Raw genomic sequence first — 23,711 nt, 5'->3', positions numbered from 1 at the left:
TGCATCGTCAGTTTTGTGGTCGTGGTTGTGGTCGTGGTTGCATTTGCGATTGTGGGCTTTTGGTGGGGAGAGAAGAGCCCCCAGTCTGAGCTGGAGTTGAACACAGACGGGCGAGAAAGAGCCCCGGGTTGGGTGGGTCCAGCTCTTGCCGCTGCTGGGAGGCCCCTTTCCGCACTGGGATTAGGTACCTAGGTCGCACCTTCCTGCCAACGGCATTTGCAAATTGCACATCGAAGGCAGGTACGGAATAGGCCGAGACGAGCGCACCTTCTCCAGCATTAAATGGCCATATTATTTTATCTAAAATATATTACCCCAATTACTTTGAATGTTTAGAAGGCTTTCTATGATAACATGACTTCTAAATGCGTCAATATACGGATAGAAGTAAAGAATTTACCTACTGGACTACCTCATTCTAGATGTAGGCTCGCAGCTTCCTGCAGCGGCGCTAAGGTGCAAGAACCGCACAAAGTGCAAGAGGCAGGGCGCTACTCGAAGCTGTCGACCACTCAGGAAGCTGCTCGCGACATCACCCCTGCCTCGCCAGCGGCAGGCTCACAAATCGATCGACTCACTCTGGGTGCCCTCGAGTGTCCTTCCTACGGATATGCATCGAGGTACTTTGCCTGAAATATTCGTACGGCATAAGTTGGATGCTGCCATGTTCAGCCCTCGCCGTATCGAAACTCCGGTCCACACGTCTCCAAGATATCGTGGCCCTGCCGCTACTGCATCGTACGGCACCTACTGTATCATCTAAGGTAGGTAATGCGGCCTGCTCCGTCTCTCGCTCTTACCTTTCTTACCTTATCCGCATCTTATTGTCAGGCCTCGTCGACATAAGACGCTCCTGGGACGGACTAAACGCGCCTACGGCCTGTTGTGCGTTATTACCAAGAGACAAAACATCGCCATCGACAAATCAAACACGACGACAATACTACACCGGTGGACCTCGACGTCGGCTAGGCCTTCAGATACCCGACGCACTGCTGCAGTCGTCTGCACCTCGCCCGTTTCTGTTCGCATGCTGCTGCAGACTGCAGTCCAGCAATAATAAGCAGACGCAAGCAATAGCTAAGCTAGCTACCTAGCTAGCTACCTTACGGATACCAGTCCAGTCCAGTCCAATCCGACCATCATGGCCCCAGACAAGAACATCCAACACAACACAACAACAGCCAGCCTGCAGACACCACACCTACATGATGCCATGCCACCACTCGACCAACAAATTCCACTCCAGCCCGTCCTTGGCCCCTGGTCCGAGTCGACAGACGGGACACGGCTCGACCCCGTCGACGGGCAGCCTGTTCGCAGTCTGCATATCCTTCACATCCACCGGCACACGGCCAGAGTGAACTGACCTCACCTTGCCGCCTCGATGATACCCTCCGACATCTGCCTCACAAAACGCCGTGAGGGTGTCTTCACAGGCCAACCTATCTACCTACCTACCCGAAGAACCACCTCGCCCAACTTCGTCATCACATTCAGCCCACAGCTCCTTCACCGGCCTGGGCGCCGTCAAGATGATCAAGGAGGGACATCGATGACCCCATCGTCAACGCCAACAGCTGCAGACAATCAATTCCGGTGACTGCCATCACCCTCGGAATCGCCATTTCACAGACTTGACCTGCGTTGGCGAGAAGTCGTCAGTCGCATGGCCCGAGGTACAATTGCTTCCGCCCGGCTCAGCAGAGGGCGATGTACCTGCCCAACCCGGCCGCCCACGAGGCGCCACTGGACACGGAGAACCCTGATCGGCGCTCTGGAATGCTCAAAGTACCAAAGTATCCCGCCTTGACGTCCCGGTTCAGTGTCTTGAGTGTCAATCAAATTGGAGCCGCTGGAATTCGCCGTTTCTTTTTCCTCTCTTCTTCGATCAGGCCCCCGTACCACCCACGCTGGTGCCATCTTACACTACGCCTGCCCCTGTCTCCGGCTATCGGTCTTCAAGATGCTTCGGACTTGTTCGGCGTCAGCCATTGGCTGAAGCTGAGCGCCGCAATTGTCAGCATGTTGACCCGAGAGAGCGACTACGGCCAAAGCTATTTGTCCTTGCTTCACAATCGCTATCAATTGCGCCGGAGGTCCACGTTGCGATACTCTGTTCTCCCCGGGCCAGAGTTTTATACACGACCTTCACAAGAGGGTGGTATAATGCCGAGCATACCGAGCAACCAGTCGGTCAAACATACAGTGCCCGCCGTGTTATGCCACCCCAACCGACCATCTGAGATACCTACCCACGCCGTACTTGTTCTCTCCCTTGCCGTCCTATCTCAGGGCGCTGCGACGGCGTGGTAGCGTGCGGTATGCGTGCGACACGACGACATCCCACACTGGCTTTGGCTCCCACGATGACACTGGCCTGGCACTTCACACACCGTCTTTGCGTCGGATCATGTCCCAGCTGAGCGCCAGCGGGAAACTCAATTTCACAGCGGACGCTGGGTCGAAGCAGGCTTGGCCTGCCGCTGGAACAAACCCAGGCCTTGAAGCAGCAGACGGGATGCTCCATCCAATCCACCCTCCCGATGAGCCAGCCAACGACAGGCCAGGCATGTCGAGCGATGCGACTGGACGCGGACTGCCTCAGTACCTATTTCACGTCAGCACGGCGGGTACAGGTACCAGAGCTCCGTGCGGATATCAAGCGGTGCGTCTCAGAGCTCCAGGTAGAGCAGCATTGTCCAGTCCAATTATGAACAGCTTATGAACCGAAGTCATCGCATGCACGGCAGGCGTCACACTTCGCAGTACGTCAAGAGAAGCGGGCAAGCAAGCTGGACGGTGACGATAACGGCGACAAAAGATGAAAAGTAGGGCTTGTGTTGGCGTATGGCCCGAGTAACGAGCGTACAAGCACCACACTATTCGTACGGACACGCAACTTTGGAAGAGCGATGATCCCAGAGCTCAAAGACCTGGGTGGCTGGTTGGGGTTTAATAGGAACGGCTTGGTGCCGACTCGACTGCGGTTGCTGGCAGTTCTGCGCAGCAACGAGTAAAGGGTGTCTGGCCATAGGATTTCCGTTTTGTTCTGCCTCATTTCCTCTCATTGGCATCAATCAAATAAGCTCGTCGAGGCCCTCGCGTCGGGACCTCGTCCGTCTTGGTGCCGAGCAGTCCGACCCCTCCGATACAGGTGTCGCACGTCTATCTCGCAATCGGCCAACATGATAAGCTACGGCACGGACATAGGAGCCCTGCACAAATCTCCAGCTTTCTCTGATGACAGTGCAGACTTATCGGTATCGCTCTCAGTCTCAGTCTCAGAGTCCCAGTCCCGGTCCCTTGCCAACCCCAGCGTTTGCAGAGAACAGACCTTTTTGCGCACAGGGCCTCTATCGACCCGATTACGTAGAGCCTGCATCTCCATCTCTCCCAGACTCTAACACGGCACGGCCTGAAGAGACGAGAAGAGCTGTTTTCTGAGTGCCTGCAAGGTCCTTGTCGTTTCCTCAGCAGCCCGGGGCAAGGGCAGGCTTGGTTCGGGTTGATGCTTCAGGCTCCAGTAGGCATCGGGCTTCAGGCTTTAACCGCCTTATCCCGCGGCGCCCCAGTTGGAAGGCTTGGGTTGTTGGGTTGTTTGCAGTGTGCAACGGTTCCCCAACCAGCCTCCCCTTGTTCTCTGTATCCCCTGACCAGTCTCTTCTGGAGCTAGCTCGTCCGGGGCTCTGGCCTCGTAACATGAAAGCGGGAATTTACAGCGCCGCAGCAGCAGCAGCAGCAGCAGCAGCTACGCATCAGCAATACAAGACGGTTGAAAGATTGGGAGAGTATCCGTAATGAATGAGGCAACTAAAACGCAGGGAAGAACGAGGCAGGCTGAGATGGAGGCCGCTGGGTAGGAATGGGAGTATCAGACAAGATGGAACGCAACAACCGGACGTACCGTGCCCAGGTAAGGTACGGATACCGAAGAAACAAAGACTGGTCTGGTCTGGTGACTCTGTTGAATTGGAAGGTCAATTTGATTCCGTTGGTGGTACTGCCGTGCATCGTCATAAGGCAATGGCTGTCGCAGCCTGCGTAGCCCTGCCAGATGCTCGAGCTGGTCCTTATGCCTGTCTTTTTTCCTGTCAGACGGGATTTCCATCCAAGGCAGGACATGTCCCGGGGCCGGTCCAAGTTTCGTTTTGGCATCCTCGTCCTCGTGATCGCAGAGCCACCCGAATTACGACACACCGCCACCAAAGTCAACAAAAGATAATGGGAGGCTGAAGAGAAAGAAAGTGATGAACGCCATGCCTCTCACTTGCCGTAGAAATACCGGATAACATGGCGAGACTTTGCCGGATATTTTATGTACCATGAAGGCAGGCGGACGGCACAGTCAAGGAGGGAAGGCACTGAGGCAAGGCAGGTGAGGTGAGGTAGGTGGTTGTACTTTGGTACATTCCGTCTCCATCACGTGGGTCCTCCGCACTGTGCACGGGCTACAAGCGGGAGTGAGGTACTGATGTACGTACCTATCTCTGACCTGGCCGAACCGGGGCGAGCTAAGCAAGATGGAGGGCCCACCTTGCCTCACCTCACCTCCCGTCACCTCGCTCTTGCCTCTTTCCCATCGACCTTCTGTGCCTCTGGACCGACAGACCCTGCTTTCCATGTACGAATACTACTGCGAGATGTACCTTCCCTGCCCTTTCCTGCACAGTATGCATCGAAAGAGATACATCAGCCGACGTACCGATGCAGGGTGTCGTCGCCATTCTCGTCTAATGATCCAGAGGGAAGGTACCTTAGGCCAGGTACCCGCGTCCATCCCACCCACACCTCGGGCTCACACACACACTTTGCTCTTGCTCTTGCTCTTGCTCTCAGTCTCTTTTTCTCACTTTGCAGACTTTCCTGGTCTCCAGATGCGCCGGGCTGGGCTTGTGGTGTACATGGTAGCTGCTGGATGCTGGATGCTGGTGCTCTTGCTGCGACTGGGGACTGGCTGGGGTGAGGTGGGAAGGGAAGGAAAGGGACTGGGATTAAACGACCAGGACCAGGACTGAACTGACACTGGGCCTGGGACCGGGACTATTTCGTATGTGACTGTGACTGGACTGGACTGGACTGGACTGGGACTGGAGACTTGAGACTTTTGAACTGTCTGTCGACTGTCGACTCTCTCACTCAATCAGTTCAACTGGGCTGGCTGGCGACACTGCGCTGCGACTGCGACGGGACGGCACTTTACCTAACAAGTACCTAAACTACCCCTTCCCACCACGGCTTCTTGCTCCCCTCCTTCCCTTCTTCTCTTGTTTCTCCAAGCAACTGCTTCGACCGGTGGGAATTGTTTGTTCGACGAATGCCTCAAGGCTCCGACCATTTTCCGTGCTTGCTGTCTCCTCGACTTGACTGCTTTCCCTTCATTGCTTGGAAATAGCATGCGACTTTCGGCTTCGGACAACAACATCTCCCTCTTGTCTTCACCTTCCTCCTCCGACTCCTCCTACCACCACTACCACCACTACTACGCCTCCTCCGACTCTTCTTCTTCCTCCTCCTCCCACCACATCCGCTGAAGGGGAAAAAACCGACCTCATCTTCTTTCATACGTTCTGCAAGTGTGTCGTGCTCAGGTCTCGCTCGCACACTTTCTCTCCATCTCTCGCTTGCCGCTGTTGCGCACTATCGACCGACCGCACACCGAGCTGCGCCCACAACCAAAAAAGAAGGGACCCTCCTCCATCCTCTAGCCTACCAACCAAACCAACCACCCCTCCTTCCTTCCTCCTTCACGACCGAAAACGACGGAAACGAACGACCAGCGAAAAATAAAAAAGAGAAAAGAAAAAGAATTACGATGGTTATGAGCAACACCGAGGTAAAGGTCGAAAAGAACTCGGACATGACCAATTCCTCGTCTCCCGCCGCCGCCGCATCCACTGCGGGTGGTGCTGCGACTGCTGCCGCTGCCGCTGCTCCTGCGGCTGCCGCCAACAGCTCCAGCAGCAACACTGCTCCTGCTCCGGCTACCGAAGATAGTGGTATGAGTCGCACCTCTCGTTCTCACGCCTGAACCTGCACCTGTCCTGCGCCTGCGCCTGCGCCTGCACCGACACCGCCCACCAAAAGACCCCTCCATGTTGCCCCTCCTGTTCCCACCCGCATGTCCCGCCATTCAATCCCGCTCCGTATGCTGCCGCAGCACACATGATGCGAAAGAAAAAAAAGGATGAGAACTGAGCTGACCATTAATTTCGCACACAGCAGCGGCTTCTACTATTACCGTCAATACGAAGACGCCTGCCAATTTTCCTCCCCCCAAAACCGATAAGCCTCGCCCGCATGTGTGCGCGACTTGTCAGCGCTCATTCGCCCGATTGGAGCATCTGAAACGCCATGAGCGCTCCCACACCAAGGAGAAGCCCTTCGAGTGCCCCGAATGCACAAGATGTTTTGCTCGTCGCGATCTGCTGCTGAGACACCAGCAGAAGCTGCACCAGACGACCACTCCTTCTTCCCGCCCTCGTAATCGCCGCGAGAGCGCAAGTGGCGCTGCGCCTGGTGCCAGTCGCGCTCGCAAGAACAGCGTCGCAGGCACCAATGCCGCTGCCGCTGCGAATGCCGCTGCTTCCATGCGCCCGAGGGCCAACACCATCAGTCATGTCGACCAAAACGCCATGCAAATGATCGCGGCCGCCAATGCCCAGGTAGCCCGGGGCATGCCGCCCGGTACACACAGCCGTCACCCTAGTCTTGCCGGCCTGCCCGTGCACAACATGGACTTTGGCGGCATGTCAGCTGTCATGGGCCAGCGCGGCATGTCTCACGGTTTGGCAAAGCTTGATACGCACAGCATCAACCACATGGACTTCAGCGGTCTGCGAACTGCTCCTCCCGTTGCCGCTTACAACCCGGACTTCGACTTCGAGGGGCTGTTGTTCGGACCGGGCTCCACCATCAACCCTAATGCTCTCCACTACAACGACTCGCCCCAGTCCATGGCCTTGGATCAGGCTTCGCCCTTCCACAGTCTCACCAATGACATGTCGTCCACCCAGCTGGACGACAGCTTTGACTGGCTGACCGGCTTCGAGAACCAAATGTCGTTCCACGGCGCTGAAAATGCTGTAGACGGATCCAGCCCGTCCGCCATCAGCACCACCAGCCAGAGCGGCATCAGCGACGTTATGGTCGACGGCTCTAACCACCACCCCCCTGCCGGCACCAGCTCCATGTGGCAGCCGGGTCTTATGGGTCCGCCCCAGGTCCCGAACCCTTTCGCCATGGATCTCAATGGCTCCGTCTTCCCGGACCTCATGAGCGGCGCTCCCGTCTCTCCCCAACCCGCCGCTCAAAAACTCAGTGATGCCTACTTCTCGACCCCGCCTCCTTCCCTAAGCTCTATGAGTCCTTCAATGGTTGCCGGTTTGAACAACACCCAAAACCTCAACCACGCAGCCCTCAACTTCAACAACAATGCAGGACCCGAGACGCCCTCGTCTCTCAGTGGCGGAAACCACGGCGTGTCGCCCGTCTCCACCATCACGGAAACTACCCGGAGTACCATTGTCGGGGCTCTCTCGCAGTGCTCTCCTTTTGGGGGACGGAGATACTCTTTCGCGACCCCGAGCTCGCCGCTGTCGCCAGGCTTTCAGAACACTGCCAACAGTGTTTCAGACCATGTAAAGAATTTACCTAGCACTCAAGACTTACAACGATATGTTGGCGCTTATCTTCGTTACTTCCACCCACATCTGCCGTTCTTGCACATTCCCACTTTGACCTTTGAGATGCCGCCCTCTGCTGCCAACCGATCCAACACCATCGGTGGGAGTGGGTGTCTCATCCTTTCCATGTCTGCCATCGGAGCCTTGTACGAAATGGACCACGTCCAGTCTCGGGAACTTTTTGAGATGGCCAAGAAAATGATCCAGCTGTACCTAGAGGAGAGGCGGAAAGCCGACGTGAGGAAGGCAGACTTACGAAGAACTCCAGCATCCGAGCCCAGCTCTCACAGTCAGGAATCTTCCGTTCACACCCCGGTGTGGCTCGTACAGGCCATGCTTCTCAACGTCGTCTACGGCCATAACTGCGGCGATAAAACAGCCAGCGACATTGCCTCGACTCACTGTGCCGCCCTGGTCAGCCTGGCCCAGGCTGCCGACCTCCTGCGTCCCATTCGCGTCGAGTCTAGCGAGACTCAAGATACTCACATGCATGATGATGGCACTTGGACCGGTCTCAGGTCGGACACCGAGGAGCACGCCGAATGGATTCAGTGGAAGACCATGGAAGAGCGCAAGCGCACACTCTACGTCGTCTTCATCCTCTCCAGCCTGTTGGTTGCGGCTTACAACCACACCCCTGCGCTCACCAATTCTGAAGTACTACTCGACTTGCCTTGCGACGAGGACTTCTTTTCCGCCGAGAGCAGCACTGCCTTCGCAGCCAAGGGCGGCGTCCGCGCAGCCAACCACAACCGCATGACTTTCCATGAGGCTCTAGGGGAGCTGCTCAGGACAAATGAGAAACAGCAAAAGCAGCTCGCGTTCAACAACGCACAACAAGGATTTGGGCCTACAGGCACTGTGAACGACCTCCCCAAGAGCGACCTGAAGCCGTCGACTTTTGGTTGTCTGATTCTGATCAACGCACTGCACAACTACATCTGGGAAACTCGACAGCGTCACCACAACAAGGTGTGGACCAACGAGGAAACAGAAAAGATGCATCGTCACATCGAACCAGCATTGAAGGCCTGGCAAGCTGCGTGGGCGAGCAACCCGAACCACAGCCTGGAGAGACCGAATCCGTTTGGCCTGGGCCCGCTTTCAGCTGATGCGATTCCACTGCTTGACCTCGCTTACGTGCGACTCTTCGTGAATCTTGCCCGCTCCAAGGAGAAGTTCTGGCAACGCGACTGGGACGCCATGGCGGAAGAGCTCTCTCGCGGCAGCGAAATCATCCAGCACGCCGAGCACTCCCCTGCATCCAACGCGGAATCAAATGGCACAGACCCTTCCGACAACTCGGTGTCGAGCTCGGTATTTGCAGAGTCTCCGGCAACCCAATCCTCATCTCCGGAGTTCTCCTCGGCGAAGTTCCCGCCTCCGACCCAGACAGCCTCGCAACTCGCAAATCGCTCCACTTCACGCAGGGAGAAACACCTTCGGAAGGCCGCTTTTTACGCCGCCGATTCTCTTGCCATGTCCGACAAGCTCGGAGTAACTTTCGCCGACTTCTCTAGCCGAGAACTTCCCCTTCAGTCCGCGATGTGTGCGTTCGATTGTGCTCAGGTTTTGGCCGAATGGGTTGCGACGTTACAAGACCGGGTTGGACGATACTTGGGAATTCTCGGTCAGGACGATGTCGATTTGTCACAGGTTCCTGCCATTATGCTCTTGGAAGATGAGGATGTCAAGCTGTTGGGGAAGGTGCAGGAAGTTTTGGCGTCAGCTGAGCTGAAAATGAACTTTGAGTTCGTTCCTGGCAGCATTGCTGGGGTGGATGCCAGATTGCAGATGGAAGACCACACGGGCTATGCGGCGAAGATTCTACGGGTCACGGCTTACATGCTTGATAAAGCTGCTGTGTGGCCAGGTAAGATTTCAACCCATCTTTATTGCCACTCACTGCTAACATGAGAATAGTTACTCATCTCATGGCCCGATGCCTCGAGACTCACGCCACTCACATGCGAGCCCGAGCCGAAAAGTCCATCATTGCTTGCGAGTAAAACGACCGTCCATGAAGGTAAAAGGACCGATCGGGGAGGCCATCCCTCTGCAGTACCATTATTCGGTCGGGAACCAGTTGTGGAGGATCGCCGGCGATTGCTCTCAATTGCTGGAGGAATCCCCGGGGAATTAAAAGTCTTTGGATGGCGATTCAAAACGATGAGAGGTATTCTCACAAAAGAAAAAGTACGATACAAGCGACACAAAATACCCCACAACGCTTTTACGGAAAAGAAAAAAGTACACAATTGTATGACGTTACGACATGATTTCCTCACAAGGGAACATTCTTCCGAATGTGGCACACAGCGATGCCACGCACATTTTTACGTTTACGCTCTTCAAGAAGCGAACCTGTCGACAACACGCAAGCGGCAATGCTTATTATGTATATCAGAAAAAGAACCGTCCCAGTCCCGCCGACCCATTCGATATCACCACACTCATTCAGGAATCCAGACAGAGCGACTGAGGCGGATGTTCTTGGATTGGATGGCACATCGGCGGACTTTCCCGCTACTCAATGTACGTGGGTGCATTTGGACTAATGCGGATTGCGGTCTGGAGTGGCGTGGAGTTACTTCATTTTGGAAGGATTGGGAATGGCGCATGTTTATTATTCGATTCTTGCGCGAGCTGTATCAGCCCGGGCTTCCAGGTTTACGTCCGGCGTAGAACCTGGATGAACTGGCTGGCGTGGCTTTATGCGCCAGGTTCACCATGACGCTTCGTCAACGAAGTCGCCCAAGGTCAACCATTTAACACACTTGTCTATTTGCCGAAAACGGACTCGGACGGACTCGATCAACTCGGGACTCGCAATCATTGGGTTGCAATTTTTTGATGGGAATTGTACTAGGGTCTCGGGAAAGGGATACGGAATTCGGGGCGGTCCATTTGAAGTTCCTGCGCAGGGGGGTCCGGTGTCTCATTACGGAGTTGAAATGAGATTACCGGACCGGAGTTTCGTGGGCAAGGGCGTCAAGGAGGTTGTTTGCCCACTTCTGGCTAGCTGAGCAGAAGACACCCACACGAGGGGAGGAAGAAGAAGCTCGCGTCCGACGGGGAGCGGTCGATACCGGCAGGGATTTGGGACCTGGGGAGGCGGCCCTATGGGGAAGATAGCTGTCAATCAAAACAAAGTCTTTAGCCCCATCTCTGAGAATCCCATTGTGATGTATGATGCTCGGCCTCAGTTGTGGCTATCCCTGGTTTAGAGGAGTGCCCTCAGGTGAGGTGGTGGGTGTTTTTGGTGGTGATTGTGTCGATGATGCGTGCTAGTTACGAACACATACCATTTCGGAGTACTTGCACTGACGCATGTGAGAGAGGGATCGCGGAATTCTGTTGGGGGAGTTGTCGACGCCTCCGTCCTTGGCCCCGTGGGTCCGTCCCGGTCGTGGGTTTTTCGGAACGGCCCCGCCCTCGCCGGAGGTAGTCCCGTGGAATGTGACATCCATGACAGGGGGAAGGGATAACAATGAGGATGATGGAAAGTACGATTACGATGGAATGAACGAGAATCATGGATGACTGGACGTATCAACAGGCCGTTGCTTCCAAGGTTGGCTCAAGGAAGGGTATCGAACAACTGACCCCCAAGACCATGATACGACCTTCCCCTTTCTAATACTACGTTCTAAATCCACTGATAGTACCATTCCCACCGTTCCGAATCTCATCATCCGTCAGAACCCGAGAAGCCTCCAAAAGCATCTCATACGACGCCTCACGCTGTTCCCAACCGCCGCCTCGGGACCCGTTGCGAGGCAACCCGACAACCGGCTCCGGCTCCGGAAAGACAAAGTTGTCGGTGGGCTCTCTGTACGCGAGGCCTCGGCCGAACTCGGCTCCGGAGGGGTAGAACGGGCCCTCGTTCGACGCGAGCTGGTAGCCCACGCACTCCCCGATCGTGACGGGCGGGAAGGCGTTGTAGAAGGAGTTGTAGGCGGGGTCCAGGGCGTCTTCAAGCGTGCGTACTGCTGTTCTCGGGGACGTGCCGGGGGGTTGGAGGACGCTCCAGGGGTCTCGGCAGGTTGACTGGGTGCAGGATTTGGAGACTAGCAGGAGGGCGTTTAGTCGTGAGAGGACGCGTTGGTGGTGGGGGTCTGTTGAGTTGGCGAGGTTGAGTAGCTCGTACGGGTCGTCCTGAGATCATTGTCAGCTGTGCCCGTTTTTTGCCACGGAGTAGACGACTTACCTTGGTATTGTACAGCTCCGCGTCGTTGGAACACCGCCGAGAGTACATCCACGAACTATTCACCCCCACGACGCGCATCGTCTTGTAATCGTTCTCGAGATACAGCCCGGGGAAGTACGAGCCGTAGTCGCCCTCCGACCACTCCTGCATCTCGACGAACCCGTTGCCCCAGTACTCGATATTAACGGCCTCCTTCCTCTTCGAGATCTCGGACGAGTTCGGGCTCTTCCAGGAATCCAGCAGACTGGAGCCGTCGAAGAAGGGCGGGTAGCCGTCTGAGTCGGGACGTAGCCCGGCTATTTCGAGGAAGGTCGGCGCAAAGTCGACGACGAGACTCGGGTTGCTGGAGACCGCGCCTTTCGGGATGCCCGGGCCGCGCACTGCGAGGGGGATGTTCGTGTCTTCGAGGTAGGGAAGCGACTTGCCCACCCCGGCTCGATGGGTTCCGAGGTGGTAGCCCTGGTCCGTGGAGTAGATGACTTGAAGACCGTGAGCCTGGCGAACTCGACAGACTCCGGGCTACTTACTGTACGTGTTATCGAGAGCGTCGTGGTCTCCCAACATCCCGACCACGTCGTCGATGATGTCGTCCACGCCCTTGAGAGATTCCAAACGGCGCTGGTAGAAGCGGTCAATCTCCGCGACCTGGGTCTCGTTGAGAGCCTTGAGATGCCTCAGCCAGCTCGGCTTGCCGGACTGGTGTTCGTCGCTCGCGGGGTTGAAATTCGGAGCGCGCGGGACGGTGGCGTTGGCGAAGGATCCGAGATGGCGCGCCGGGGGTGTCGGGGGGTCTCGTAGGTTCTCGACGTGCGGTGCCGTCGGGGCGATCATGAGGAAGAAGGGGTTGTCTTCCTTCAGCAGGGACTCGAGTCGGTTGAGGCTAGGATGAGATGTCAGTTGCGATATGGATTATGGAGGGACTGGCTGGGAGACGCTCACGCTTTGATGCGGACGACGTCGGTTTGGTGGAAGCCCTTGTACCAGACTGGCCGCGCGCCGTTCTCCGACATGACGACGGTGTTGTGGGCGTTGGTGTACGGATCGAGCTTCGACGGCGTCAGCAGCTGATTTTAATTGGTGTCGGTATGGTTTCTTACCAAGACATCAATGTGTCTCCATCCTTTGGGAGGCGGGTCGTACGAGAGCAGTGAGTCGCCGTTGAAGAGCTTCCCGACGTCTAAGTAATCGGTCAGCAAACATCATATACATCGCTCCGTTTGTGCTTGTTCAATGGGAGAACTTACATTCAGCGTTGTAGCCCGCCTTCCCTAGCCAGTGAGGCAAGTAATCCTCCTCAAGACCGGCGGCTCTGAACTTTGGGAATCCCCCTCTAACATCATATGGTCAGTGGCAATAATCCCGAGACAAATAGTCATGAAAACAAACAAGCGCGGCGTCTTACCCAGGAGCCTTGATCGCGGTGTTATTCGTGTTATGCGCGTGCTGTCCTCGCATGAGAGACACCCGGCTGGGACAGCAGACGGCGACGCTGGCGAAGTGATTCGTGAAGACGGTGCCCTGGGACACGATGTGTTCCTGTACAGCCCGCTGCGTGTCGAGGGAGCCGTGGCGGAGGTCCTGGTCGTCGGTGAAGATAAAGACGATATTGGGTTTGGCGTTGGTGCTGAGGACAACGGCGCCGCCCAAGAGGGGGCCGAGGTACATCGTGGAAAGCTTCATTCTGGGGAGGCACTGGAGAATGCTCAGATATTTGGACGGTTACTATGTTGAACAGCTTGGCTGCATGGAAAGAGGTGAGCAGTTGGGGCAGTCATTGGCCAATCTTCAATTTGATATGCTGGCAAAGTGTGCTATTTAGCCAAGATCAGCCGTCAAGGGCATTTACTGTTCACACTTGCCAATTAATAGGAGGACTTACGCAAGTCGACGCCATTTTGATTGTGTAAATACGAACTTCTTGGAACTAAGACGACTGTACGAATACGCGGGTTCATCTTGAGCCATTGGCGATTGACATCCATCTCATAAAGACAGCCTCTGGCCAGTCCATGCGAATCCGAGTATTCTAGAATAACTCACCCCGCGATGTTACCCCACAGATCCACCATGAACACTTAACAGCGGCATTGGATCCTGTGATTGAAGTTGCCAGCCGCTGCCGCGTATTCGGGAGGAATCTCGGAGCACAAACAACAGCGGTGTAGTTTATCATAATTTCCGAATGGCATTGGTCTCTTAGCGTGATTGTGATTTTGTGAAATCTGGTCCAAACTCCCGGTAGATGATACCAGAGAAAGCTGTTAGTGAATATCGGCAGCCTACATAAAGACAGATCCCAGCCAGTCGGACTTTTGTGACCGTCCGCAATTGCGAGATGACGAGAGAATTCATCACTCGCTTTCAATATGGTCTCGCTCAAGCTTCTGTCTGTAGTCACCTCTTTTGCCGTTGCCTCTGTAGGCTCGACTTCCTTTGGTAGGTATAGTCTTGCCCTTGTACTGGACGATGTTGTTGCCCAGCTAGTATCATGTCGAAACTATGTACCTTCCGGACCACATAACTCGTATTTTGCCACGCTGATGTGCTGACTTGTATTCCTCACCAGACCGAGACATAGAAAAATGGAACGAAGCAGTTGAAAAGGCAGATGTCTTGACAACCAAGCTCAATCTGACTGAAAAGGCTACCTTCGTGACCGGAAAGCTAGCCCTCGGGACAGCTCCATGTATTGGCAATATTCTACCTATCGATCACGCTGGCTTCAAGGGGATTTGTATGCAAGACGGCCCAAATGGGATCAACATTGCAGACCTCGTCAGCGTCTTCCCAGCCGGGCTCACTACCGCTGCCAGCTGGGACAAGGCCCTCATGCTCGAACGTGCAAAGGCTATCGGCAAGGAGTTTCGGGGCAAGGGCATCAACATTGCCTTGGGGTACGTCCATCGTCATTACAGCCGTCGGGTACTGGAAATGGCTGACAGCTTCCACACAGACCTTCTGCTGGGCCGATGGGGAGACACCCTCTTGGTGGTCGCAACTGGGAGGGTTCCTCCATAGACCCGTATCTCTCTGGTGTCGCCATGGAGCAAACTGTGCGTGGAATCCAGTCGATGGGCGTCCAGACCTGTTCAAAGCATTTCCTTGCCAATGAGCAGGAGCTCCAAAGGTCGTACACCATCGTCAATGGACAGCGCATAGAGGGGATATCATCCAACGTTGGAGACCGAGCCGTCCACGAGCTGTACGGCTGGCCTTTCTACAACGCTATCAGGGCTGGCACGACGAGCATAATGTGCAGCTATAATCGCTTCAACGGCACCTACGCCTGCGAGAACGAGTACCTCATGGAGCAGGTCCTCAGAAAAGAGATGGGGTTCGATGGGTACATCATGTCCGACTGGTTCGCAACGCACTCAGGGGCGAAGTCTATCAACGCCGGCCTGGATCTCAACATGCCGGGAGGCTACGACGAGGCCACGATACAGACAGGCGAGAGCTACTGGGGCTCGGTCAACATTACGGCTATGATCGAGGAGGGATCAGTCAAGGAAGAGCGTATTGATGAGATGGTGCGTAGAATCCTGACGGCCTACTACTACCTCGACCAAGACACAGAGGAGTACCCGGAGACCGACTGGTCTCTCATGTACACGTTCGTCGCCTGGTCGAACGTCCTCGATCTATTCCCTCCCCCTTACCCTGAGTCTCGCGATGTTCGCCAGGACCATGGCGATCTCATTCGCAGGATTGCCGCCGAGTCGACCGTCCTGCTCAAGAACGACGGCATTCTTCCCCTCAAAAGCCTCAAGAACATCGGCGTGTTTGGGAACGACGCCGCAGACCCCACCGACGGCCTCACCTTCAACAACAAATTCGAGATCGGGACCCTCGACGTTGGGAGCGGTGCCGCGTCGGGGAGACACACCTACCTCGTATCTCCGTTGGAAGCAATCAAGGCGCGAGCCAAAGAAACAGGCGCACGGGTTCAGTACATGCTTCGCAACAGCGTCATCGCTCAAGGTGACTTCTCCGCTTCGTACCCGATTCCGGATGTCTGTCTAGTCTTCCTTAATGCTTTCTCCGGAGAGAACAAAGACCGCACCAGCTGGGAGCTGGACTGGAACTCGACTGCCGTGGTGGGACAGGTCGCCGACAGGTGTAATGATACCATTGTGGTCACGCATTCTGTTGGCCCGAATACAATGCCATGGGCCAATCACTCCAACGTCAAGGCGATACTCGTCGCTCACCTTCCAGGCCAGGAGACGGGCAATTCCATTGTGGACGTTCTTTGGGGAGACGTCAATCCGTCTGGAAGACTGCCATACTCCATCCCCGTCAACAGCAGCGACATCGATATTCCAATCGTCAATCTCACCAACGCCACTTCTCCAGGGGCCTGGCAGGCTGATTTTGACGAGGGGCTCTTAGTCGATTACCGGCATCTGGAAGAAAATGGCATCGAGCCACTCTTTGGCTTCGGCTTCGGCCTCAGCTACACCACTTTCAACATGTCCGATGAGCTGGCGATCACGCAGGTGATCACCAACCTGACTTCCGAGCCGGATCCGACAGTGCCCGTGATCCCAGGCGGGCATCCTGATCTCTGGGAGACCGTGGTGACGGTGGGAGTCAGCGTGACCAACACGGGATCTGTGGCCGGAGCAATAGTGCCGCAGCTTTACGTCTCTCTTCCACCAGAAACGTCACCAGCCGGGACGCCTGTGAAGGTTCTCCGGGGGTTTGATAAGGTCTTCTTAGAAAGTGGCGAGAGCAAGGGTGTCATTTTCAACCTTACCCGACGGGACTTGAGTTATTATAACACGAGTCGGCGCACATGGACCATTCCGGAGGGAGCCCTGGTATTCAGAGTGGGGTTTGATTCGAGAGACATCAAGGCCACCGGCCAGACTGTTCTTCTAGAGAACTGATCTCATCGACGTATTGCGTGAAAATGAGTGCAGTTTAAGGTAGTTCTGAACCCAAAATGCGTTTCTTCGCCGGTTCTCTTACTGAGATTTCTTACCATTCATCAAGTTTTCATCTCCTGCATTTAAAGCTTTACCGCCCCAGCCGGGCCGAGAAAAAAAGTTTTACCAGGGCCCCTACTGGAGCTATTCGCGATTCTATCGGGGACCCAGTCTGTCGTTGGAAAGCGTCCATGCTCTGATGAATCGATCTCCAGAGCACCACCGTGGGGTCCAAAAAGCCTGCGGAAGCTCATTTCGATCTCCATCGTGCTTGCAGAATCGATACACGCGTTTGTCGAGAAAAGGGACTTTGGTCTGCAACAGGCCGCGCCTCTTACAGGGGCTTCTGATGAGGGAATTGCAGACGGTTATCGCTGCAGCACCCTGGAACTATCCTTGCTCATGTAGCAGATGCAATCATGTTGGCGCCTTCGTTTCGCGCGCTTTCTCCCGCCCAACCAACACAAGGTTGACTTGAGGGTTGACTTGGCTCGGCGGCTAACTGCTTGCAGCATCAATCCAGTCGCACTTCACCTTGCCAAAATAATTAAGAATGGGGCCTCTGCGTTGCCGCAAATTTGGGCGTTGAGCAGCAGAAGTTGAGCTTTGGGAACTGATAAGTGCTTTTTTCTTCGACCGCCAGGCCGGATCCCATTGTTAATCTGCCTCTCAACACTCAAGTCGAAGCCCGCGAGAGAGCAGCTCGGAGCTAGTGACTTCCGCCAACAAAGATGGCTCGTCTAGAGCATTCCGGACGGCCACAACTGGTCCACGACATTCAACAAGAAGACGACGACAGCAATCAGACCGAAACCAAGAACCTTCATGTGCGACACAGTCCATCATCTTTCTCCTCGCTAGGAGAGAAAAAGGGAGGCGCAGGCGTCTCTGAGGTGCGCACATACGATGACGACTCGGCCATTGACTCAGATGCAATTTGGCGCCCTCAATGGCTGAGACCGGCCGTACTTGGTGTCTTCACCGGGCTATTTGCTTGCCTGGCGATAGCTTTCTTCGTCATGTTCTCGTACTCTCAACAGCACGATGGTCTATTCGAGACCCGGGAGTCTCTTGTATATTTGTGGCGATTCGCGCCTACCGCAGGTATGGCCTTCATACATAGCCACCCATCGGCTTCTGTATCTTGCAGGCGACCTCAGCTAACTAATATTCTAGTTCTCACAATAATCTCCGTTTTGTGGAACAGAACCGAGGTGCAAGCCATGAGATATATGCCATGGATCGAGTCACGCCACGAGAAATCCAACGACTGGAGCGATCTCGACTACTTGTCGCTTCTGACGCCACAAACTATCGTACAATCTCTGCGCAAGAAGCACTACCTGGTGTTCCTTACTGCGCTTGCGTCTCTCTTAATTCAGGCTCAGATTGTGCTCGCCCCCGGTCTATTTAGGCTCATTCCAGTTTCAGTCGAGACACCTACCGCCATTCAAAAGCTCGACACCTTCAACCGAACATACCGCGTCGCCAATGATGACGGCGATTCATTTACCTATCACGCGGCTAGAGCCCTTAACGACTTTGACGTGAGCTATCCATTTGGTCTTACCAAAGACGTTGCCTACCAGACCTTCATGTCATCGACTGGCAATCTTCGCGGGACAATCAATGCCCCGTTGAATGCTGTCGTGGATGGCTTCTTCACGGACATTGAATGTTTGAAGCTGCAGAACCATTCATTAGTGTCAATGGGGCCCGCAGAAGGCGGCAAATCAGGGTACAAAATGGAAGTTGCCCTTCAATTCGATGGATGTCAATACAGCGTCGAGCTACCCTATGTAACAGCCACCAAGTACGCGCCTTTCTATTTCGAGCACTGGAAAGTCGACAGCGAACTCAGACCGGCTGAAACTTGTCCAAGCTTGCCTCAAGAACACCTGCCCTTCGTTCACTATGCCGTCAGAACGATTCCATCGCCATTGAACTCCTCACTTCCAGTCATCGCAAACGCTTCTGCAGTTCTCTGCTCGTCTAGGGCCTGGTTCTCGGAAGTGGATATCACTGACGATGGGGTCAGCCCGAAGATCACCGCCTTGTCGAACCGATCATCGACGCCGTTCGACACTGATGTGTGGGCGTTGCTCTCCAATACCATTCCTCCAGGCATCATGTCATGGGGGAACTCCATGTACGGAGGCACATATCAGGGACCAGTCAATGCGGAACAATCATTCAATAACACGTTCATCAGCACTGAAAGGGTTACAAACGACTTGTTGTACGACTCTGTGACTGGGATGTTCAGAAGGCTTGCACCTTTGACCGGCCACTACATCTTGCGTCAAGGCGCAGACGTCGGAGCCGACGGGCAGACGTTGCACGTCATCCAAGTTTTGACAGTCAGCCACAGGATTTGCTTGTCCATGGCCATACTATCATTGGTTATGAGCTTGATAGCGGCTTTCACACTATGGAGATATAGACGGTCGACTAGAATATGGCATCGAGATCCGGCAACCGCCTTAGGAAGCATGTTATTTCTCCACAGCCATTCGAAGCTCGCGAGCCAGACTTCTAGTCCGGGCCTTGACAAAAGGCAGATACAATGGAGTTCCTGCAACTTTACACCACTTGTGCTAAAGACGACTATGCACATAACTTTCACGATCCTCGTCATCGGTCTCATCGCAGCTCTGCTTTCGACGATGAGGTTGTCTCAAACTTCCGACGGACTAGCAAACATCCACGGAGAGGGAGAGGGATACCAGTACCTACTTTGGGTCTCACTTCCTGCACTTATCATGATCGGAGTGTCATTGTATATTGGGGCATGCAATATGGCACTTAGAGGCGTCTCGGTATTACGCAGTCTCTCTGTCCGGCCATGCGGCTCAAAGCAACTCGACTCATCGATGCTAGACATGCTGGGTATCCTGGTGATCTGGCACTCCTTCAAGTACAGAGCCCGGACAATCTCCCTGTATCAGGTGACATCACTTTTCTGTGGCCTGTTGGCGACGCTGGCCACTGTGCTGTTCTCCGTAGAGACTGTCACGCAGCCCACACAAATGCAGCTGCAACAGAAGAGTTAGTTTGGGAACACACTGGCGGGCCGAAACTTTCTAACCGTTGATCTTACGCCATACATTTCCAATCGGAACAAGCTCTCTAATCTTCTCCGTCAAAGAGAGTATGTCAACTTCACATACCCGAAGAATACTTTTGCCGATCTTGCGTTTCCCATCATCGACCAAACGCGATTGCCGACGGAGCTCAACAGTAGTAATATGACAGTCGAAATCAGAATGCCGGCAGCAAAACTGGTTCCCAGCTGCGAGAGGCTACCTGACGAAATTTACAACGCAACGGTTCAGCGAATCTACACGATTCCAGTCCAAGGCGTCAATCAGACGACCACAGACATAAGTTGTAACAGGTCATCCATCTGTCCAAATGGAAATGGGTTCTACCTCAAGGAAACTTTGCTGCTCAGGAACTCTACGCCGACTAAAATAACATACTTCGGCCAGGTGATAAGATCTCCGGAAAACAGCTACAACATTAACAAATATCAATGCGATCTCCCAGACGACCCAGCGGACGAGATGAGCGTTGCCGACATGAGAAAAGCCGGAATTCGCTATCTTTCGAACACGCTCATGCGAACCTACTGGTGGGGTGCATTCAACCACGAAAAGAACGCGTTCGATTTCAACACATATTGGAGATGTAACTATTCTTGGGGCGGCGTCATGGTGGACGTGAAAATGGTGGCTGGAGAAGATGGCGACATGATGATTGACCCAACTAACCCGCCTCGGACGGATGACTCGACCATGAAGCCTTTCGACCCGCCGTTCGTGGTACCGTACCTTGAAGAGACAGGGGAAAGCACACTCGGCGATTTGCTGATGGGCTATGACCGCGACGCATTCAATACCTCGACCGGCTCCAAGAATCCCCCCAGCTGGAACATAGCAGGCGATTTCCTGGGGCTGTTCAAGCGTCAAGGGCCGCTGCTTCCGGAGTCATTAGGGAGCCCAGATGACCAAACCAAAGTTTTGGCCGCCCTGACTGAAAAGTTTGGATTCGCAATGGCTCAGCTAGCCAGCATGGAGAACCGGCTGGGAGTCGACGAAGACTCCACCACGGCCCCTTTCCCCCCAGAAGGCTTGCCGTCTGTAAATGCGGTGGTTTCTGATATTGGCCGGCGGCGCCTTGTCCAGGATCCGGCGATAACGTATGCCATCGTCGCCATCCTGTGTCTCGTCGTTCTCGTCCAGTTGTGGTTCTTGGTGTCCAAAGCTCTGCGGCTATTGGGTGTAGGCGACGGATGGCTCAGCATGGATGTGAAGGGACTTGCGCCGCCTGATTATGCCAGTATTTCGATGACGGCGAGTTTGCTTCACGACTCGAATGTCACAAACCACCTTCCTCGAGATACTCAGGGTTTGTTGCCGTCGGAGCTCCATGGGCTGCTGGCAGGGCTGCGTTTCCGGCTGGGTTGGTTTCAGAGAGCCTCGGACGGGACGAGGCACTTCACAATCGGCATTCTTGACGATAAAGAGTTTGATTTTGTCAGTAGTAAGAAGGATATGTAGAAAGACCGAGGGACATTTACTAGAGCGTACCGTTTCTTTTGAGGGATACGTCTTATCACAGTGGGAGATCTTAGACCGAAGAGAGGCTTTCAGACATGTCTTTGATGCTGGACCGAAGTTTACTCATGTTCAGCGACTGCCATTGATTTCGGATTCAGTTACAAAATAGCTTCATATATGTTGATTGTGTATCTGAAAAAGCTTGCTTCGAAAGTATCACTTATGTGTAGGAGACCTGTCGCCTTCTTGCAACCTAGTCCATCAATGAATCCAGATGAACTAGGTCGTCGATGAAGGCCTATTGTGAGTCGTATTGGAAGTAATGAAAGAATAGGTATTGAGATGTCTGTGGCCTGCAAAGCTATGAATTTATGATACGTCAGCCAGCTATCAACCCACCAACCTACCGAACTACCGAACTGTCAAGTGATGAAGTATTCAAGAGACGCAAGTTGAAGTGATTGATGCAGTACAGCGGTGGAAAATGATAGTATAGCATGAATGTGATATGAATCGTAGCAGCAAAAACATAATTCTGATGGTCGATAGCTTGGGTATCCCGACTATGGAAGCCCACAGGGTATTTTAACATTTGTGAACAACATGAACTTGAATATGCATCTGAAACTGCACGAGTTTTGCTACCAAAACCTAGCTTTGTGCCCGTACTCCTTCAGAAGAATCATGAGATTCTTGGATCTTACCCGGTCAATGACCCCTCCAGCCACCCGCCATCAACACGCCACTCTGATCTCGTAACAAACTTGCTTTCATCACCTAGAAGGAAGCATACAGAGGCGGCGATCTCCTCGGGCTCGGCCATTCTCTTGAACAACTGCGGGACCGTCTGTTCGGAAGGCGTGAACGTGGCACCACCAGGCAATTCGAAGGGTTTCGCAGTCATTTCAGAGTTGATTGTGCCTCTGCGAAAGTGTCAGCGAAGAGCACTCACGTGGATGTAACATATGCACGATCATTGTGGCATGTGTACTTACGGGTTGAGCGAGTTGACGCGGACATTCCTAGAAGCGCCCTCGAAAGCAGCCGCTTTGGTCAGGCCAGCTGCGGCGTGCTTGGACGCAATGTAAGCGCCGTAGTATGGAGACGAGAAGTTACTGCACACGCTGCCGACGTTGACGATGCTTCCGCCCTCAGAGATGACCTTCATCTGCTCTCGAAGAAGATGAAAGAGACCATTGACGTTGACGTCCATGATCTCCTTGAAGTCTTCCATCGGGAGCTCTGTTATGGGAAAAAGCTTTCGTTGCTCCTTTCCTAAAGCGATCATCAGTACGAATCATTCCTCTCATGTCAGAGCGAAAGAGAAGGGGTATTTATGCTTACCAGAGACGTTGGCACATCCATCGATACGTCCAAACCGATTCATCGTCTCCAAAGTCCAAGCTTGGACATCCTCGTATTTGGTGATATCGCAGGCCATAGCCATGACTCGGTCGTCGCTCCCTGGGCAGCCTTGAAGAACCTCCGCATGTGCCTTGGCGATGCCTTTGGGAGATGAGCTGGACATGGAAACTGTTGCGCCTCTTAGGACGAGATACTTCACTGTAGCTAGGCCGGTTCCTCGGCTGGCGCCAGCAACAGTGATTACCTTGCCCTCGAACGGCGTTAGAGTCGGCTCCAGGATCCCCATTGTTACAGCGCCTTCAAAGTCTGGCTGGAGAGTCACAAAAACAAAATGCAGCGACTACTCAAGGATGGAAGAATACGAAGGCAGATGAGATGAATCCGCAAATCAGCTAGCTGAGCAGAGCCTAACTCATGGATGTCTCGCGAAAGGCGATGCCGGCGTATTTACGCTGCCTACAGGTACCCATTATGTCCCGACGCAGGTAGACTCACCGCGTTGTTAGAGGCATACCTCGTTTCGCGCGGTCCACAACGAACAAGATGGAACACTATTTGTCCAACGAGCAACACAATTTCAAATGGTACTTTTGATCAAAATAGACAACCCGTCCGGCCAGGTAGGGATGTTGGCGCGGATCAATCAAGTGGACTTTCTACCCACAGCCCGCGGGGTATCGAAGTGCCGGGGGCCCCAGCCACCGGGGGCCGGGCCCGGCGCACGGCGGGATCGCATCGGATTCGTTAGATACCGGGATGCCGGCTAGATATTCATGGTTCTTCTCTGCCCAGCCTCGGAGTGCCCACAGTTCTCAGGCCACTTGACATTGCAAGTGACCCAATCAAGTGTCATTGCAGTATCTTCACCAAACCAACAAGAACACGGAGTTACATTTCTTCATACGCGAGGCCTGCTTCACCCTGGTTTCGAGGTACCAACATTTGTTGGTTGGGCGCA

The 23,711-nt window shown here is 54.2% G+C and overlaps 5 protein-coding genes across 5 annotated transcripts; 3 read left to right on the top strand and 2 right to left on the bottom strand.

Annotated features, from left to right (window-relative positions):
* Positions 1-5,821: 5,821 nt before the first annotated feature.
* Positions 5,822-9,694, top strand: CkaCkLH20_04589 (uncharacterized protein; the record flags this gene model as incomplete). Its single annotated transcript, XM_038887308.1, has 3 exons — positions 5,822-5,999; positions 6,223-9,558; positions 9,609-9,694. 3 exons carry the CDS (start codon positions 5,822-5,824, stop codon positions 9,692-9,694), a joined length of 3,600 nt encoding a protein of 1,199 aa, XP_038747474.1.
* A 1,633-nt stretch (positions 9,695-11,327) lies between these two features.
* Positions 11,328-13,575, bottom strand: CkaCkLH20_04588 (arylsulfatase precursor; the record flags this gene model as incomplete). Its single annotated transcript, XM_038887307.1, has 7 exons — positions 11,328-11,843; positions 11,896-12,374; positions 12,423-12,775; positions 12,835-12,941; positions 12,993-13,072; positions 13,140-13,225; positions 13,298-13,575. 7 exons carry the CDS (start codon positions 13,573-13,575, stop codon positions 11,328-11,330), a joined length of 1,899 nt encoding a protein of 632 aa, XP_038747473.1.
* A 686-nt stretch (positions 13,576-14,261) lies between these two features.
* CkaCkLH20_04587 (beta-glucosidase 2) lies at positions 14,262-16,787 on the top strand (the record flags this gene model as incomplete). Its single annotated transcript, XM_038887306.1, has 3 exons — positions 14,262-14,331; positions 14,462-14,789; positions 14,849-16,787. 3 exons carry the CDS (start codon positions 14,262-14,264, stop codon positions 16,785-16,787), a joined length of 2,337 nt encoding a protein of 778 aa, XP_038747472.1.
* A 770-nt stretch (positions 16,788-17,557) lies between these two features.
* CkaCkLH20_04586 (uncharacterized protein) lies at positions 17,558-21,388 on the top strand (the record flags this gene model as incomplete). The annotated part of the gene is made up of 3 exons (XM_038887305.1): positions 17,558-17,930; positions 18,003-19,177; positions 20,318-21,388. 3 exons carry the CDS (start codon positions 17,558-17,560, stop codon positions 21,386-21,388), a joined length of 2,619 nt encoding a protein of 872 aa, XP_038747471.1.
* A 700-nt stretch (positions 21,389-22,088) lies between these two features.
* On the bottom strand, positions 22,089-23,039 carry CkaCkLH20_04585 (uncharacterized protein; the record flags this gene model as incomplete). The annotated part of the gene is made up of 3 exons (XM_038887304.1): positions 22,089-22,311; positions 22,384-22,663; positions 22,733-23,039. The coding sequence occupies 3 exons, from the start codon at positions 23,037-23,039 to the stop codon at positions 22,089-22,091; spliced, it is 810 nt and encodes a 269-aa protein (XP_038747470.1).
* Positions 23,040-23,711: the final 672 nt, after the last annotated feature.

Source organism: Colletotrichum karsti (genome assembly GCF_011947395.1).
Source record: "Colletotrichum karsti strain CkLH20 chromosome Unknown Scaffold12, whole genome shotgun sequence".
NCBI classification, from domain to species: Eukaryota; Fungi; Ascomycota; class Sordariomycetes; order Glomerellales; family Glomerellaceae; genus Colletotrichum; species Colletotrichum karsti.
The sequence above is the reverse complement of the archived record's forward strand: the minus strand, read 5'-3'. Positions and strand labels throughout refer to the sequence as shown.